This window comes from Pristiophorus japonicus, chromosome 1 (assembly GCF_044704955.1).
Source record: "Pristiophorus japonicus isolate sPriJap1 chromosome 1, sPriJap1.hap1, whole genome shotgun sequence".
Taxonomy (NCBI): domain Eukaryota; kingdom Metazoa; phylum Chordata; class Chondrichthyes; family Pristiophoridae; genus Pristiophorus; species Pristiophorus japonicus.
Window position 1 is genome coordinate 341,795,408 of NC_091977.1, and position 19,832 is coordinate 341,815,239.

The window sequence follows — 19,832 nt, forward strand, 5'->3', positions numbered from 1 at the left end:
TTTTTATAAGTAGGACTGGCAGAAGTCTGTGAGTATGCTGCTTATCTGCTCCAGCAGTAAGGAAACGTTGAGTAGAAGGCAAGGGGGTGGGGGATCAAATCTAAAAGTAAACAAAGTGAAATAAAATGGCTTCTCTGGCCTTTAACAGGATGTGCTCTGAGGATGCTTTGTTAAAATATAAGTGGCATGGTCAGTAATAATTAAAACTTATAATGCCGCAGCAATTGGCATACAGTTTACCAATGCTGCCGTTGATAATACATTAAATTAGCTACTTCAGGCTGTATGGGCTGTTTCCCATTTTCTATCATGGAATACAATGGAGCAAGACTCAGCTACAGAACCTATCGAGTACTAGCTACCTGCTTTAGAGAGTTTGCCCGTACTCCTGCTACTGTTTGTGCTGTCGCCACGAGTTAATACAGTTATGCCACCGATACTTGCTGTCTTCGTCACAGGAGGTTTCAAGTTTCGATTTGAGCTGTCTGAGTCAGTACTACTCCAGGGTCGCTGATCTGTCCACTTCACATCTGTCTCTGTACTGCTCTGCCGACTACCTGATGTTTTTCCTGTGCCATCTCTGTTACCCCTAAAACAAAAAAAAACAAGAGGGACCATTAATACCAGTTTTGCTACTGAATTGATTGAAATCTCATCTTTATTTACCTCATAACAAACCTAAATAGCTGCCTCTTCTTCTGCGTGTCGTTGAATGTATTGATATCCTCTAGAATTCGGCTGGGGAAAACAAAAAGTACTTGTAAACAAATTCTGTATCAAGCACAATATGCTTCCCTCCTTGACAAACACATATCAAGGTGGCATAAAACTGCACAAGTTTCCAATCTCAGATACCAAAAAAGAGTAGACATCAAGTGGGGGCACAACATTTTACTATGGGGAGAGAGAAGAGAAAGTCAGAAATTCACATAAAACATCAGTATACAAATCAAAAGCAAAATATTGCAGATGCTGGAAATCTGATATAGAAACAAAAATGTTGGAAATACTCATCAGGTCAGGCACCATCTGTGGAGAGAGAGAGTTAACATTTCAGGTTGATGAATGTTCATCAGAACCGAAAAAAGTTAGAGATGTAACAGCTTTTAAGCAAGTGCAGGGGCAGCAAAAGGGTTGAGGGGAAGAAAGAGAGAAGAGCACCTTTCATATGACCATCGAAAGTCCAAAAGTGCTTTACAGCTAATGAAGTACTTTTGAAGTCAATGTAGGAAACTAAAGGGAAGATCTGTGATAGGCAGGAATTCCACAGATTTACAACCCTCTGAGAGAAGAAATTTCTCCTCATCTCAGTTTTGAGTGGGCAGCAGCCCCTTATTCTAAGATTATGTTCCCTAGTTTTAGTTTCCCCTATGAGTAGAAATATCCTCTCTGCATCCACCTTGTCGTGCCCTCATTATCTTATAAGTTTCAATAAGCTCACCTCACATTCTTCTGAACTCCAATGTGTATAGGCCCACTCTACTCAACCTATCCTCATAAGTGAACCCCCTCATCTCCAGAATCAACCTAGTGAATCTTCTCTGAACCGCCTCCAATGCAAGTATATCCTTCCTTAAAAACGGAGACCAAAACTGTACGCCGTACTCCAGGTGTGGCCTCACCGATATCCTGTACAGTTGTAGCAGGACTTCTCTGCTTTTATACTCTATCCCCCTTGCAATAAAGGCCAATATTCCATTTGCCTTCCTGATTACTTGCTGTACCTGCATACTAACATTGTATGTTTCATGCACAAGGACCCCCTAGGTCTCACTGTGCTACAGCACTTTGCAATTTTTCTCCATTTAAATTATAATTTGCTTTTCTATTATTTCTGCCAAAGTGGATAACCTCATATTTTCCCACATTATACTCCCATTTGCCAAATTTTTGCCCACTTACTTAGCCTGTCTATATCCCTTTGCAGATTTTTTGTGTCCTCCTCACAATTTGCTTTCCCACTCATCTTTGTAACATCAGCAAACTTGGATACATTACACTTGGTCCCTTCATCCAAGTCAGTAATATAGATTGTAAATAGTTAAGGACCCAGCACCGAAACCTGTGGCACCCCACTAGTCACTGTTTGCCAACAGGAAATTAACCCATTTATCCCGACTCTCTGTTTTCTGTTAGTTAACCAATCCTCTATCCATGCTAATATATTACCCCCAACCCTGTGAGCTTGTATCTTATGTGGCACGTTATCGAATGCCTTCTGGAATTCCAAATACACCACATCCACTGGTTCCCCCTTATCCACCCTGCTCGTTACATCCTCAAAGAACTCCAGCAAATTTGTCAAACATGACTTCCCTTTCATGATAGTGCAAGGCAAAAGGAGATGGTAATGGGACAAGTAAAGAAACAAAATATGGGTCTAGAGGAGTTGTAAATGGGGAATAGTAGAATCAAACAGCTGATGGCCAACAAAATGTGGACAAAGTTCATGGTCTGAAATTGTTGAACTCAATGTTGAGTCCGGAAGGCTGTAAAGTGCTTAATCAATAGATGAGGTGTTGTTCCTCGAGCTTACGCTGAGCTTCATTGGTACAGTGCAGGAGACAGAGTGGAGCAGAGAATTAAAATGACAGATGACCGGAAATTCAGGGTCACGCTTGCCGACTGGACGGAGGGGTTCCGTAAAGCGGTTACCCAATCTGCTTTTGATCTGAGCAATGTAAATGCGACAGAGATGGAGAAACTGGGAGAATGGACCAGACCCTTACAGAAAGCGGGGTGAAAGGAAGTATAGTCAAGATTGCTGTGCGAGTCCCTCCGCGACACTCTGGTCTACTCCTCAATCTCCCCCAACACCCATTCCCCCTCCCACGGCACCTTCCCATTCAAGCACTCAAGAAGCTCAACACCATCCAGGATAAAACAGCCCGCTTGATTGGCACCCCATCCACCACCTTAATTATTTAATCCCTCCATCACCAGCGTACTATGTCTGCAGTGCGCATCATCTACAAGATGCACTGCAGCAAATCGCCAAGGCTTCTTCGGCAGCATCTCCCACACCTGCGACTTCTATCATCTAGAAGGACAAGGGCAGCAGACGCACCACCACCTCCACATTCCCCTCCAAGTCACACACCATCCTGACTTTGAAGTATATCGCCGTTGCTTCATCGTCGCTGGGTCAAAATCCTGGAACTCTCTCCTGTAATATATATAGCTTCACCTGTGAACTCCTGTGGCACTGCAGCCAGTGCTGTTTATAATAAAAGAGAACAGGTCACCTGTCTGGTGAGTTCCGGTATGTTCTGCCATCTTAAGGCTGTTTGTGTTTCTGTGAGTTCCTGAAAATATAACAATGGCGATGAAGATGCATTTATTGGAAATAAAAAGCTGAAATTTTTGTTGGTGGCGGATTCTGCCAACCGACAGAGAGACTTTGAGAGATTCTCTGTTTTGATTAATAGCTACAAATCCAAGGTAAATTACAAGCACACTTGTTTGAACTGCTAGAGTCCAGATTGCTGTGCCTATGGGAATAATAGGGCATTTGGGGGAGTTTCGACGCAACCGTGAAAGTTTTAGAGCATATGTGGAGCGGCTAGAAATGTTTTTCACCGCAAATAATATCATCAAAGTCCATAATGATGAAAACCATAACCGGGTGGTGTTGGAATGACAAAGGGCTATTTTCTTAACTGAAGCAAGGCCCGAGGTGTATGAAACCTTGAAAAATTTGCTTGTGCCTGTCAAGCCAAAGGACACAACTCTTAAGCAGAGTTAGAACAGCGCTACAGCCCTGAGCCCCTGGAAATTGCTGAAAGTTAGCGTTTCGGAATACAAGATCAGTTAACCGAAGAAAATATCAGTGAGTACATTGTAGCATTAAAAAAGCTATCTATTCACTGTAATTTCTGAAACTTTCAGGACCGAGCATTGTGTGACCGCTTTGTTTGTGGGGTGAAAAATGCGATCAGAAGAAAGTTATTGACAACTCCTAACTTGATTTTTGATTTAGCTTGCCAGACAGCTATTGTCAATGAACATGGCCGACCAATATTCCCGAGAATTTCATACTATTTTCAGTCGTCAGACAACCGAGGTGAATCGCTTGCAGGTCAAAAGTAAAAGGCAGTTGGGCCCCAAAGTCTCAGAAACTCGCAATGGTAACAGAGCATTGAAGTCCTGAAATCGATGCCTGGGACAACACATTGCTCAAATTTGTCCATATGTGAAGGCAGAGTGTTTAATCTGCAGGAAAACTGGGTATCTTGCGAAGGCATGCCAACTGAAGGGTAAACCAGCTTTCAAAGCTATGAGTAGAAATCCCCAGAGGCTGCATGGAAGAAAAACAACAGGACGAGGAGATTTGAGAGCTAAACATCATCAGGAGCACGAGGTTAACGGACAGCGATTCGAAAAGTATCATAATCCACATAGATGTTGCAGGAACCAAGATACCCATGGAAATCGACACTGGTGCATCCGTGAGTGTAGTACCGGTGTTGCTATACCTCGACAAATTGTGTGATTTCATATTAGAGAAATCCAAGATAGAGCTGCGCGGCTACTCGGGAGAGAACATTCCTGTGGTAGGTCGTATCAACGTACCGGTGAAATACAAGGATCAAGTTCAGAGCTTGCCTCTATTAGTAATGGCAGGAGACAAGCCTGCCTTACTAGGAAGAAATTGGTTGGGATCACTGAAGCTGGATTGGAGTGAGATTTTTCGTGTTGAAACGAGATTTGCATCAAAGGATGATGTCATCAATAATTATCCGAAGGTGTTCTGCGGGACAGGCAGTCCAATCCAAGGCTTCAAGGCGAGTGTCAGGGTACAGAAAGATGCTAGATCAGTTTACTGCAAGCCACGTTCCGTACGTATGCACTCGAGAAAGTTGAGCAAGAACTCAAAAGACTAGAGACTGAGAATATTATTCCGAAGATAGATCTATGTAATTGGGCTACACCCATTGTTGTTGTACCCAAGTCCGATGGTAAGGTAAGATTGTATGGTGATTATAAAGTAACCGTAAACCAGGTTCTAGAGGGTAATGTCCCCAATACATTGCCAAATGTAGAAGATTTGTTCACAACACTGACAGGTGGTCAGATCTTCTTAAAGTGGATCTTACGAATGCCTACTTACAGCTTGAACTAGTCGAGGAGTCCAAGTCATGCTTGACAATAAATACTCATCTAGGCCTATATCAATTTAATAGGCTACCATTTGGAGTGCCTTCCACCCCTGCCATATTCCAAAGGGTGATCAACCATATTTTACAAGGTATTGAAGGGGTAAGTATGTTATTTAGATGACATACTAATTTCAGCACCAAAAAGGCAAATTCATAATAACATATTGAATGCAGTCCTCAAACGGCTAGAGAAGCACAGAGTACGAGTGTCTGCTCGTAAGTGTGAGTTATTTCAAAACTCAGTGGAGTACTTAGGGTACAGAGTAGACAAAGATGGTTTACATCCAACCAAGGGAAAGCTGGATGCAATCAAAAATGCACCCACTCCCAAGAATGTCACTGAACTTCGATCATTATGGAAAGTTCCTACCAAATTTGGCTACAGTATTACATCCACTGAATGAACTATTGAAAAAACAGGTCCATTGGAAGTGGTCAGAAGAATGCGATATAGCATTCAAGGAGTGTAAAAGCAAATTGGTAGAGAGCACCACATTAGTTCACTATGACGTATCTAAGGAGATCAAGCTAGCATGTGATGCCTCTCCGTATGGAGTTGGGGCAGTGATCTCTCATGTATTACGTAGTGGGGAGGAGAGACCAATTGCTTTTGCTTCATGCATTCTCAGGGCTCAAGTTTCAGCTTGAGTTGCTCCTATTTTTTTTTGAGCAACTAGTTTAGAATAGAGCATCTTAGAAATTGCAATTCTCGGCATTTAGTTTGCTCCAGTTCTAGTGAGTTAGAATAGTTTCATTGTAGAACAGATTTTATTTTCAAAAGGGGGCATGTCCAGCCACTTACACCTGTTTTGAAAGTTTAGGCAGCGAAAACTTACACCAAACTAACTTAGAATGGAGTAAGTGTAGATTTTTGTACGCTCAGAAAAACGTTGCCTACACTTATAAATCAGGCGTAGAGAACGAGAGATCGGGGGGGGGGGGCAGGGGGCGAGGGGTTTACAAACATTAAACACTTCACTTTTACAAATAAAGAGCCATCATCAATAATAAATGATAAATACATCAATAAATCAATAAAATCATAAAAAATTAAAAATTAAAAATTTAAAAAAAAATCCAAAAAAAATCGATCAATAAATAAAAAATTACGTTTATACTCACTGACTGCAGCCCCGGGAGCCCCCCAACAGCATGTGAGGACGGGGCCCCCACAGTGTCTCTCTCTCTCTCTCTCTGTCAGTGTCTGTGTTTCTGACAGTGAGGGGGAGAGGAGAAGGAGGGGGAGGAGGAGGAGGAGGGGAAGGGAGGGAAAGAGGGTGGAGGGAGGGAGAGAGGGAGGGAGGGAGGGAGGGGGTGAGGAGGGGGAGGGAGGAAAAGAGGGTGGAGGGAGGGAGAGAGGGGGAGAAAGGGAAAGAGGGGGGAGGGAGGGAGAGAGGGGGAGGGAGGGAGGGAGAGAGGGGAGGGAGTGAGGGAGAGAGAGAGGGGGAGGGAGGGAGAGAGGGGGGTAGAGGGGGGGAAGAGGAGGGGGAAGTGGAGAGGAGGAGGTGGGGAGTAGGAGGGGGAGGGAAGAGGAGGGGGGAGGGGAGGAGGAAGAGGAGGGGGAGGGGGCAGAGGGAGAGAGGAGGGGAGAAAGGAGGGGAGAAAGGAGGGGAGAGAGAGGAGGGGAGAAAGGAGGGGAGAAAGAGGAGGGGAGAGAAGAGGAGGAGGGGAAGAGGGGAAGAGGAGGAGGGGGGAAAGAGGAGGGGGATAGGGGGAGGGGGAGAGAGGAGGAGGGGAGGAAGGGGAGGGGGGAGAGGAAGGGAAGGGGGGAGAGGGGAGGGAGAGAGAGGAGGGGGGAGGGAGAGAGGGTGGAGGGAGAGAGGGTGGAGGGAGAGAGGGGGGAGAGGAGGAGGGAGAGAGAGGAGGGGGGGTGAGGAGGAGGGGGGAGAGGGGGAGGGAGAGAGAGGAGGAGGGGGGAGAGGGTGAGGAGGAGGGGGGGAGAGGGTGAGGAGGGGGTGAGGGTGAGGAGGGGGGGAGAGGAGGAGGGGGGGAGAGGAGGAGGGGGGGAGGAGGAGGGGGAGGGGGGAGGGGGGAGAGGAAGAGGAGGGTGGAGGGAGAGAGGGTGGAGGGAGAGAGGGTGAAGGGAGAGAGGGAGGGAGAGAGAGGAGGGGTGGAAGAGGAAGGGGAAGAGGAGGGAGAAGAGGAGGGTGGAGGGAGAGAGGGTGGAGGGAGAGAGGGGGGAGAGAAGGGGGAGGGAGAGGAGGGAGAGGAGGGGGGGAGGAGGGGGAGGGGGGAGAGGAGGAGGAGGAGGGAGGGGGAGGGGGGAGAGGAGGAGAGGGAGTGGGGAGAGGAGGAGAGGGAGGGAGGAGAGGGAGTGGGAGGGGGGAGAGGAGGGGGAGGGGGAGAGGGTGGAGGGAGGAGAGGGTGGAGGGAGGGAGAGAAGGCGGGAGTGGAGGGGGGAACGAGGAGGGGGAAGGGGGGAATGAGGAGGGGGAAGGGGGGAAAGAGGAGGGGGAAGGGGGGAAAGAGGGAAGAGGGGGGGAAAGAGGAGGGAAGAAGAGGGGAAGGAAGAGGAGGGAAGAGGGGGGGGAAAGAGTGGGGAAAGGGGGAAAGAGGAGAGGGGGAAAGATGAGGGAGTGGGCAGAGGGAGGCTGAACGGGCCGCGCCAAAGACTTCGGGCGGGGCCTGCCCCCAGCAAGATGCTGGGAGGGCCCCGACGACGATGACTTGGGGGGCGGGGAGAGGGGGGGGGGGGAGAGGAGGGGGGGGAGAGAGCGGGAGCTAAACGGTGGGGTGGAAGCGGGAGCGAGAGCTAAACGGGGGTGGGGGGGAAGGAGGCAGGGGGGGAAGAAGGGGGGGGAAGGAGGGAGGGAGGGTGGGGGGAAACAGGGTGGGGGGGGAAGAGAGTGGGAGCTAAACAGGAGGGAGTGAAGGAGGCCAGAGTCTGATCTTCGCCCTGGCAGACCATTCGGCCAGGGCTAGGGGCGGTGTGCTTCGGGGCCCTCCCACAGTGCCTCGGGGACCTGGAGCTACTGCACATGCGTGCACACACTAGCATGCATGTGCAGAGGTCCGGCACTGTTTTCAGCGCTGAGATCTGGCTCCGCCCTCCACGTGTCCTGCTGCGCTGCGCCAAGGGCCTGTATCGACCAGACAGAGGGTAGAATATCAAGGTAAATAATAGGCGCCGTTTCTGTTCTAAAAAGTCGGCGCACCACATGAAGATGCGCCGTTCTAACCCTGGGGGTAAACTTGGGCCCTCAGTGCCAGTGAGCGTAATTATGCGCAAATTGAAAGGGAAGCTTTGGCATTAATTTTTGGGGTCAAGAAGTTCCACAAATACTTGTATGGTCGTAAGTTTATCATCGTAAGTTTATCATATAAGCCCTTGACAGCAATCTTCCATCCAAAGTCCCCAGCTCCAACATTAGCTGCAGCCCGAATGCAGAGATGGGCTTTGATTTTGTCAGCATATACATATGATATTGAATACAGATGATCAGCTGATCACAGTAATGCTGATGCTATGTCTAGATTGCCTTCCCCGTCACAAGTTACATCCGGTAGGGAAGAAGTGTTCTACTTTTCATACATTGATGAACTGCCAGTCACAGCTGAAAAGATTGGTACAGCAACCAAACGTGACCCAGTTAAGTCAAAGATGTATGATTTTATTGCAAATGGCTGGCCAAACCAGGTAACAGACAAAGATATTCATCCATTCTTCATTCATAGGAATGAATTATCAGTCGATAAAGATTGTATCATGTGGGGTGCAAGAGTGGTTATATTAAATAAATTTAGGTCCAAATTATTAGGAGACCTCCATGACCAGCACTTGGGAATGTGCTTGACCAATAGTTACTTATGGTGGCCAGGTCTTGATAAAGATATTGAGTACATCGTCAGTCAGTGTACGACATGTCAATCGGTAAGCAAGCAACCACCATCAGTACCATTACAGCCATGGAAATGGCCTCCCAGGTTGTGGCAGAGGCTACATATCGATTTTGCTGAGCTAGAAGGACAACAATTGTTCATTGTGATTGAAGTGGGTCAAGGTGTTTCCAATGTGGAAAATAACAAGTAAAACATAAGACATTTTACAAAGATTATTTTCTTCATTTGGCCTCCCAGAAGAAATTGTTTCTGATAATGGACCACAATTTCGTTCAGAGGAATTTGCACAGTTCACGAGCAAAAATAGTGTGAAACATACCAAGGTTCCACCATATCACCCTGCTTCAAATGGTGCAGCAGAGCACACTGTACAAATTGTAAAACGTGCCCTCATCAAACAGATGTTGGATCCAAATCCAAAGAAACGACAGTTGTCATTGGACCACAAATTGGCTAATTTTCTAATTATGTATCATAATACTCCTCACACAACTACTGGTAGAACACCAGCAGAGTTGTTTCTCAAACGACAGCCACGAACCAGATTCTTGTTGTTAAAACCAAACTTGGCACAGTCCGTAGAAGAGAGACAATTAAGACAGAAAGAGAATCATGATAGAGGTAGAGTTAAAGAGAGAAGTGTGAAATTAAATCAGAAGGTGAGAGTGAAGAACCATCACCATAAATGGTTAAAGTGGTTACCAGGAAGAGTGGTCAAGATATGTGGTCCTCGCACATATTTGGTCAAGATTTTTGATCATGGTTAGGTTTGTTCACATTGGTCATATTTTACCTATAGATGTGAAAGTAGTTGAAGGTGGCAATGATTCAATTATTTCTGACTCATCAGATAGTTTTGATGCCCAAGAAGCATATCTTACATCCAATGTACTAGAAAAAAATCCAAGAGAAAGTCAGAATATAAATCTGAGTCAGAGTCAGGCAGAGAAACAGTCTGAAGTTAGAGAGAGTTCAAATGGAAATCAAGGGCATCCCTTGGAGGAAAACTTTCCTCACGGTCAGCCTCCAATGAGTTTAAATTCAACACCATGTTTGGAAGGTTCTGTTCGAGAGCGAAGGTATCTTCTTCGAAACAGAAAACAAGTGGTTCAGCATGATTTGTAAAGATGGAAAAATAAGTCCATATCTTTTGTTATGTATAACCATGCAAGTTATGTATGATGATTATTTTGTTATAATGACTTCTTCATTAAGGGGGGAAAAGTGTAATATATATAGCTCCATCTGTGGACTCCTGTGGCACTGCAGCCAGTGTTGTTTATAAGAAAGGGAACAGGTCACCTGTCTGGTGAGTTTCGGTATGTTCTGCCATCTTAAGGCTGTGTGCATTTCTGTGAGTTCCTGAAAATATAACACCTCCCTAACAGCGCTGTGGGAGTACCTTCAACACACGGACTGCAGCGATTCAAGGTGGTGACTCACCACCATCTTCTTAAAGACAATTAAGGATGGGCCTTGCAAGCGACGCCCACATCTCACAAACAAATTTTTTTTAAAGCGCAAGAGATCCAATTTCTGCCCTTTTACCTCCTTCCTTCCCACTGTCCAGGTCCTCAAACACTCCTTCCAGGTGAAACAGCGATTTACTTGTACTTCTCTTAATTTAGCATACTACATTCGCTACTCACGTTGTGGTCTCCTCTACATTGGGATTTGTAGATTGGTTGACCACTTTGCGGAACACCTCTGTTCAGTTCATAAGCATGACCATGAGCTTCTGGTCGCCTGTCAGTTTAATTCTCCGCTCTGCTCCCACTCGGACCTCTCTGTTCTCAGCCTCCTACACTGTCCCAATGAAGCTCAATGCAAGCTCGAGGAACAGCACCTCAGTTTTTGATTCGGCACTTTACAGCCTTCCGGACTCAACACTGAGTTCAACAATTTCAAATCATAACCTCTGTACCTATTTTTCTGGATGGCAGCTGTTGATGATTCTGCTGTTCCCATTTACACCTCCTCTAGACCCATCTTTTGTTTCTTTACTTGTCCCATTACCATCTCCTTTCGCCCTGCACCATCATTCCTTTTGTTATTTAATCTCTCCTGCCTTCCATCCTATCATAGATCTTTCCTTTTGTTCTTTCTTCCCCACCCCTCTTTCCCTGTCCCTGCATTTGCTTAAAACCTGTTATATCTCTAACTTTTTTCAGTTCTGAAAAAGGGTCTTTGGCCTGATACGTTAACTCTATTTCTCTCTCCACAGATGCTGCCTGACTTGCTCTGTATTTCCAGCATTTTCTGTTTTTATCTTACATATAGTATACAAATCATTCCAGGTTGCTGTCATGCACTACTTTGTACACAGCTCAAAGGGTGACATTATTGGCAGAAGGTTATAGATCAGAGAAATATGAGTGCTATGGAATCAACTGGCGGGGAGAGGGGTGGGGGGAAGGAGAAGGAACACATTTAGAGAAGGAGGAGGAAAATAAAGGACGAATATTCCTCCTGCAGTCTGATCCCATTCCCAGTCTGATGTCACTACTCCACGTCAGATGGAGACAAGGTGAGGGAATACAGAACTAGCAGGAACAGGGAATCTAGGTGCTAATTATAACATTTGTTCAATAGAATAACGTATTGGGCATGTTAAATTGACATTTTTAAAAGAAAAGTAAGGAATGTGGGGGTCCTGTTATATAATTACAAGTTATGCAAACAACAGTAGAATAAAAGCTGCAAACTAATGAAAACCTTGAAGTCTTGTTAAACTCCACAACTAATCTAATAGCATGGATTTAACAACAAAAGTGTAGCATGCTTTCACAACTTGGTATTAAGATCAGTGGATACACTACAACTAGATCCTGCCATTTCCAATTTTAACAGGGGCTTCTGGACAAGCAGCTAAGCCTCTACCCAAAGCCAGGGAGGGAGGTTAATTAACATATGTTAATCGAGGTTCAATTATGTCATCAGGCCCCAAGAGCCAGTCTAACTTCGGCCGGAGCGGGATAGCTGCTGTGGCTTTCCCACCAGGTGAAGGCCATCATGAAGCGGATCGGGAAGCTGAAAAGGCCCTTCAGTTAAGTTTTTTTTAAAAACTCTTCTTTGTGGGGCCAGGAGGAGCAGAGGTGCTTCGCTGGGCACCACAAGTAAAGCTTAGGCCTCTGCTTCCCTGACCTCCCCCCATCCACCCCACACTTATCTGAATGCTGGCAGGCGACCCAATTGTCTGGAGGATGGCAGTTCCCTCCCACCCACTTCCTGGCTGTTCTGAGTCGGCAGCATGTTAATGGGACCCGGTGAATAAAACTGCTGTGGCCTTATACTGCCACGGGCGGACAGGAATCTAATTGATACCAGCATTTTCCCGCTGGAAACTTGCTGGCAGTTAATATGCCCCCCACTGTCAGAAATTTTCACTGGCTGAACAGCTAAGTGACATTTGATATTAGTCCTTGATAACCAGCCTACATCTTATTGTTCACTATTTAATGAGATTGAATAATTGCCTACCTGTTTTCCACATACAGGCTGTCCTGGGAACAAGGGGACTGCAAAGAAAAATGGAACATTTCAATTTCTAACTAGCTGCATATTCTTTCATTCCAGCTGAACGCTCCAGAAAATAGTTCAGTAGCATTTTGTAGACCAATGTTTGGTTATCAATTTTTCAAACATTTCTCAGGAGAACACTCTGGTACCTCTACCAGTTTAGCACTGGACTTCAATCCATAAACCACACGGGTTCAAAATCCTGTCTTGTCTAAATGGCCATTTTTCAGATCATTTTATGGTAAAGCATACCCCATCTGCAAACAGATTGGGCAAATGGACTGGACCATTGAAGCATACCAGTATGATTGACAGTAACTGTTTATTAGATAGCCCGTCTAGAACAACCTGTCCTCCATTATGAAGGAGGGATCGGAAAGGATAGAAAAATATTATAGCAGATTAACCACAAGGGCCCTTTCTGTGTTTAAATAAACATTAGGAAAAATGTGTTTTTTTGCCTATTTGTCTTTATATTTAAACTGTTTTGTTTAATCACATTATGCTCATGGCTTCATAAAGGATACTGGTTTATAAAGTTACTATTTCAACAGGGTACGGATATCAAGTTGGCATACATAGCTGATTGTGAAGGACCAGGTTAATGACCGTCTTTGTTGATAGTTATTGAGCCCTCTCACATAGTTGGGCTCAATAACTTATCCAAGGAAGTATCCATCATGATGTCATCAGCTCTCATTTTAAACAAAAATACTAAAATCAATTGATCAAAGGGATCTTAAAAATCCTAACATTTTGCAACTGACTTTCAAAAGGAGTGGCAATGGCAAGACTCAAGTAATAAATATTGCAATAAAACAAACTGCTGAATTAAAAAAAAATTGCTACCTCAATCAACAGGGTAAATTTTGCAAGGCTCTGCTCCTGCCGTGGAGCCTCAATCAGTAGGAGCGAGGAATTAGAGGATCGGGACTGGAGGTTGGTCTGGCTGATTCACGGTGCTCTCAATTTTCAAGTCATTAAAATGAATGCCTAGAAAATCAGAATTGCTGAGCGTTGGGTGCACTGGCCTCTGCATCATTCCTCTGTGTGAGGAGCCTTGCCTTGCAAAATTTACTCTTACTCCGCTAAATGCCAAAAGAGTTCATAAGGCAGATCAAAATAGATTTCGATTTAACTGTGCTTCTTTTAATAAATTCATGGTGTCACTCTTAAACAGGAACAAAAAGATTTCAAATCTGCATCATGGTGATGTCTCCAACTTGCTTAAAACATATACACACTCCAGAATTACACTACAGAAATGCTTTTCCGCACACAGTGATAACAGAATACAGCCATAAAAAGGGAGGAATAATGGGGATAGAGGGAGAAACAAGAAACATTGCAGCGGGAACATGTTTAAGCTCATCTCTGTAACATACATGAAAAGGAACAAACGAATGCAGCAATTTAATTAAAATAACGAAACTAAGATTCACATCACAAAAGTTATTTTCCTATGTATTTAGTTGTTCCACTAATTGCAATGTTGCACATTTGTACAGATTATCAGTTGAACACAATTTATGCTTGGGGTTAGGAACAATGATTAATTTTAAATGTTTGAAAGATACATGGTCTGAGTGCCCTGATAGCTCAATCAGTAAAGGCAGTGAATAGCTAAACCGGACAGACCAGAAGGTCCAAGGTTTGATTTCTGGTCTGTCTTCAGTCAGCTGTCATGACAGAAGGGGCATTACAACTAGTCTCAGTGCCTTTGAACAAGGGAGAGAAAATCAACCAGGGTTCCTGTTCCTGGTCACTATTTAGTGACCCCCGCTGTAAAGCACTGTGGATATCGGTGGAGGACAAAATCGATGGTGATGTTCCCCATGGTGCAGTCACCTGCCAACACTCATTGTCTAGGCTCATGATGAATTGCCACTTAAGTGAGGTACTCAAGGATTCCCAATTCCCTGGAACTTTACTGCAGCAGAAGTCAGTGCAATAAGAGGAGGAGGAAGCAAATTGCAAAAAACAGTTAAATGATAGTTACGATGGATATTTAAACCCCTCAAATAATGAACCTTCCTTTTTCACTGCCAAATAATCTATAGAGATGAGAAAAGAAAAACTAAATGCTGGAAAAACAGAAAACACAGCAAGATTGTGAGCATCTGAAAATAGGAAAGGCTGGCAAAAGGTTTAGGGTTGAGATGCCTTGTGAGAATGAAAGGTTCCAGCCTTAGACATTAACCCGTCTTTGCTCTTTTCACATACCAACAAGGTCTGCTGTGTATGCCCAGCCTTTTACATCTTTATTTTAAATATATATCCTTTAGCACTCAGTTTCAAGACTAACTTTAGTATGCAAACCTGTAGATTTGGCAATAAAATACATAAAAGAACATAGAATTAAACTGAAAGATGTATAGAAAATGTTATACAAATAAGTACCAATTTTCTTACTTATAACAGAAAAATTCGTTTTTATTTTTCAGTAGAAGCGCTGTCTAATTCCCTCATTCAAAGTGCTGCATGGGTTTATGATTGATTATAAATTAAATTCTGTGTTTTAACTTATTTACCATCTGCTTAATATTTGCTAATGATTCCTTGCATTGAAATATATTAGCTGATGACAGATAAATGGCTTTTACATATGATTGAAAGCATTCTTGACATTTTTTTATAGTATAGAGTACAAATCACTTTTTGTAGTCCACTAATGTAGTCCACATTAAAACCTCTTGTCGAATTACACGAATTTAAAACTTTACTTAAGCTGAATAGCATTAGATAACTTCTAATCCCAACTATTTAGTAAACTGTCTTCAGTTATTTTTATTATGTGTTTATCAATTAGAATTTTGGAATGCATTAACGGGATGTGTAATATAGAACTTTATTTATGACCTATTTATTTGGAATATTAGCCACATTTGCTTTATCTAGTTATGACTTTAGCCTGTCTAAAGCCCCGTTTACACTACAGCTGTAAATTTGAAATAATTTTGAATTTACAGCTGTTTTTGTTCAACAATTAAATGATAGTAATTTATTTGCCCTGATATAAAATCTCTCACCCCCCTCGACACTGGTTTAAATCCAGCACAGCAGCAAAGGATCTGAATCAGTCTGGTGTGAGCAGTCTGATCCAAATCCCTGCTGAACTCTTGTTCTGCCCAATAAGCCAGCACATCCCTCAGACAGGTAATTTAATTTAATCCTGTTCAGACACATGTACTGGATCAGGGTAGAGGTGAGTGCAAACGTTAGGGAGGCCAAATTCAGTTCAGATCAATGAATCCGAACTCAATTTGATATCCCCGTGTAAATGGGGTACGAGGCTAGCAGAGAAATTACTTACATCTTGTGCAAAAATTCTCTCTCTTACTCGTTGATATTCCTCTTCTCTCTCCTCAATTGATTTACTTCTTCTATCATCTCTAAATGGATGAATCCTATTTTGCTGCAAGATAAACATTTCCTGAAAGGATATGAAATACTGTTCATTTACACATAAACCTATTTAAAATCCCATCCAATTGAATTAGTTGAGGTTTTAGCAGATTAGTTAAAGTACACACATTACTGCTGGGATATGTATAAAAGGTTAACTGACTGAGCGGATTAAAAATTGAATAGATTTGCTGCTGGATATTATCAGGAAAAGTTTTATTCCCAAGCATCACACGGTATTTTGTACCTGATTGTCTTCTTTATCCATACTAGAATTATCTCGTTTTAAAATAAATCTTTTCTGGGAGTCGTCATTCTTCTCATCTTTTATATGCTCGCAGAATCTTTGCTCTGGTCTGTTGGCATATATAAAAACACAGAAATGTAATCAAATCAGTTTTCTTCAGATTATTTTCTTGCACCACCAACACATAAAAGTCTGTAATTACTGATCTGTATTGGGATTTTGCAGGGCTGTGATGGGTGTTGAGCCTGTGGATAATGCATAGGCTGTAGCAGGAAGGGACAAACTGTAAACGACCACAGACTAGATTATTGTGCTAGACTGGGTGCTGTAACAGAATCCGGTGTGAAAATGAACAGTAAAAGAGATTCACATAACATAGAAGACCATGGATTTTGGTCAACTTTGCGACCGGGTTTTCGCCGCGATTTGACTCTCCGCAGCAAAAACCCAGTCGGCGGGATCTTTGGGCACCTTTTTGTGGCGGTGCTTCCATGTACCACCAGGGAGAGGAGCATCGACGTGAATCGACGTGCAATGCTGCGGATTGCGTTACCGTCGTACTTTCGGCTCTCTCCGGACCCGTACGCTGCACCCAGAATACCGACAGGGTCAAACCTGTTGGTGCAGCCCTGCCAGCAGTGGTAAGTATGAAGACCTGCAAAAAAAGGTAAGTTAAAGTTTTTATTTTTTAATTCTTTTTCAGCGACTTAGTAGGTAAGGTTTTTGTGAATGTTTTTTGAATGTTTTTTGCAATTTCTTTTTTGTTTTCCCCCTCCCAAGGTCTCTCTCTCAGCGCGACCAGCCCTGGATTAAAGTTGCCGAAACTTGCGGTTTGCGCCGTGAATCCTCGTCCAATGCCGACTTTACCACTGGCGCAGATGTAAAGGCTAAAAGTTCGGCCTAAAAACGGTAGCGCAGCGAAAATGGTAATTTTGGCGAAAAACTAGTTTTTGCCAAAAAACTAAAATCTAGCCCCATGTCTGAAAGAGAATCAACATTAAGGATAATCGATACTTACATTCTAGTATTGCTAGTTTTGTTGATTATAACAGATTTTCCAGTTTGATCTACATTATGATCCATTCCAAAATAAGCTGCTACTCTGTGGACCAACATCCGATGATAAGATGACATTGGAGGGAATTTCTTATAGTGATTGCTAGAAGGAGAGAAATAAAGAGAATGCTTCAGGACCTGACACTAGTCATAGACGTACTTGAAAATAGTGGATCTCTCGTGCTGAACCTGGGGGAAAGGGGAAGAGGCAGAAGTCATAGTCCATGTCGGAACCAATCACACAGGGAGCAAGAGGGTTGAGGTCCTGCAGTCATAGTTTAAGGAGCTAGGGAGGAAGTTAAAAAGCAGAACCTCAAAGATCTGGATTACTCCCAGTGCCAAGCACTAGTGAGAGTAGAAATAGGAAGATATGGCAGGTTAATATGTGGCTAGAGACATGGTGGAGGAGGAAGGGCTTCAGATTCCTGGGACATTGGAACCAGTTCTGTGGCTGGAGGGACCCGTTCAAGGTACACCTGAACACAGCTGGGACCAATATTCTTGCGGGCAAGTTAACTAGTGCTGTGAGGTGGGTTTAAACATTCACTAGGAAGTAGTATTAAAAAGTAGAAATAAGGTGCACAGAGGACTGGGAGAGACAGTTTGCTAGAAATAATGCAGAATTAGGTGGGATCATGGAAAATACAAAAAGTCTAAGTTAGATTTGGAATGCATGTGTGTAAATGCACAAAGTGTGGTTAATAAGGTTGGTGAGCTGCAGGTGCAAATAGTAACGTGGGAATATAATGTAGAGGCGATAACTGAGACCTGGCTCAAAAAAGGGAGGATTGGATTGTAAATATTCCAGGGTACAAGGTACTCAGGAAAGATGGGGCAGGAAAAAAAGGAGGAGGGGTAGCAGTTTTGATTAAGGAAAATATTACAGTGCTAGAAAGAGAGAATGTCTTTAAGGGATCAAAGGCAGAATCTATTTGGTTGGAGTTCAGGAACAATAAAGGAGCTATTACGTTAGTTGGTGTTCTTTATAGGCCACCAAATATTGGGATGGATATGGAGGAACAGATTTGCAAAGAAATTACTGAGAGGTGCAAGAACTATAGAGTAGTGATAATAGGAGACGTCAACTACTCCAATATTGAATGCGGCAGTGATTGTGTTAAAGCCAGAGAAGGGGAGGAATTTCTGAAGTATGTTCAGAAGAATTTTCTTGATCAGTATGTTACCTGCCCAATGAGGAAGGAGGCATTGCTGGATCTAGTCCTGGGGAATGAAGTAGGTCAAGTGGAAATATCACCACACAGTTGGTGAGCATCTCAGGAATAGTATCGTAAGGTTTAGATTAGTTATGGAGCAGGACAAGGAGAAATTGACAACAAGAACTTTTATTTATATAGCACCTTCAATGTAGTAAAACATCCCTAGGTGCTTCACAGCAGTGTTATAAGACAAAACAGATAAATTTGACCACAAAAGAAGAAATCACAGCAGATGACCAAAAGCTTACTTAAAGAGGAAGATTCTAAGGAGCATCTTAAATGAGGAAAGAGAGACGGAGAGGTTTAGGGAGGGAGTTCTAGAGCTGAGGGCCCAAGCAGCTGAAGGCACGGCCACTAATGGTTGAGCAGTTATAATCAGGGATGTTCAAGAGGGCAGAATTTGAGGAGCACAGACATCTCGTGGGGTTGTGAGGCTGAAAGAGATTACAGAGATAGGGAGGGGCGAGGCCATGGAGGGATTTGTAAACAAGGATGAGAATTTTGAAATCGAGGCATTGCTTAACCGGGAGCCAATGTAGGTTAGTGAACACTGGCGTGATGGGTGATCGGGACTTGGTGCGAGATAGTGCACAGGCTGCTGAGTTTTGGATGACCTCAAGTTAATGTAATGTAGAATATGGGAGGCCAGCCAAGAGTGCATTGGAGTAGTCAAGTCTGGAGGTAACAAAGGCATGGATAAGGGTTTCAGCAGCAGAAGAGCTGAGGCAGGGACGGAGGTGGGCAATGTTACGGAGGTGGAAATAGGCGGTTTTAGTTATGCCGCGGATATGTGGCCGGAAGCTCATTTCAGGGTCAAATATGACGCCTAGGTTGCGAACAGTCTGGTTTAGCCTCAGATAGAGGCTAGGGAGAGGCACAGAGTCAGTGGCTAGGGAACACAATTTGTGGTGGGGACCAAAGACAATGGCTTTAGTCTTCCTAATATTTAATTGTAGAAAATTTCTGCTCATCCAGTACTAGATGTCGGACAAGCAGTCTGACAATTTAGAGAACATGGAGAGGTCGAGAGAAGTGGTGGAGAGGTAGAGCTGGGCACAGTCAGCATATATGTGGAAACTGACGCTGTGTTTTCGGATGGTGTCGCCAAGAGGCAGCATATAGATGAGAAATAAGAGGGGGCCAAGGATAGATCCTTGGGGAACACCAGAGGTAACAATGCGGGAGTGGGAAGGGAATCCATTGCAGGAGATTTTCTGGCTACGATTAGATAGATAAGAATGGAAGCAGGCGAGTGTAGTCACACCCAGCTGGACGATGGTGGAGAGGCGTCGGAGGAGGATGGAATGGTCAACTGGGTGAAAGGCTGCAGACAGGTCCACGAGAACGAGGAGGGATAGTTTACCTTTGTCACAGTCACAAAAGATGTCA

The 19,832-nt window shown here is 43.9% G+C and overlaps 1 protein-coding gene across 14 annotated transcripts in view; it reads right to left on the reverse strand.

The window, feature by feature from the left end:
• The window catches only part of LOC139273211 (cAMP-regulated phosphoprotein 21-like), a 705,332-nt gene that overhangs the window by 136,565 nt on the left and 548,935 nt on the right, over positions 1–19,832 (reverse strand). For 9 of the 14 annotated variants that reach the window (XM_070889897.1, XM_070889855.1, XM_070889809.1 and 6 more), the window contains 6 exons: positions 17,189–17,329; positions 16,171–16,279; positions 15,832–15,951; positions 12,480–12,517; positions 679–738; positions 360–589 (listed from right to left, as the gene is read on the reverse strand). In XM_070889897.1, coding sequence (XP_070745998.1) covers positions 360–589; positions 679–738; positions 12,480–12,517; positions 15,832–15,951; positions 16,171–16,279; positions 17,189–17,329 — 698 coding nt within the window. The remainder of the gene's footprint in view (positions 1–359; positions 590–678; positions 739–12,479; positions 12,518–15,831; positions 15,952–16,170; positions 16,280–17,188; positions 17,330–19,832) is intronic. The other 5 variants (XM_070889888.1, XM_070889882.1, XM_070889872.1 and 2 more) reach the window with 5 other exon arrangements.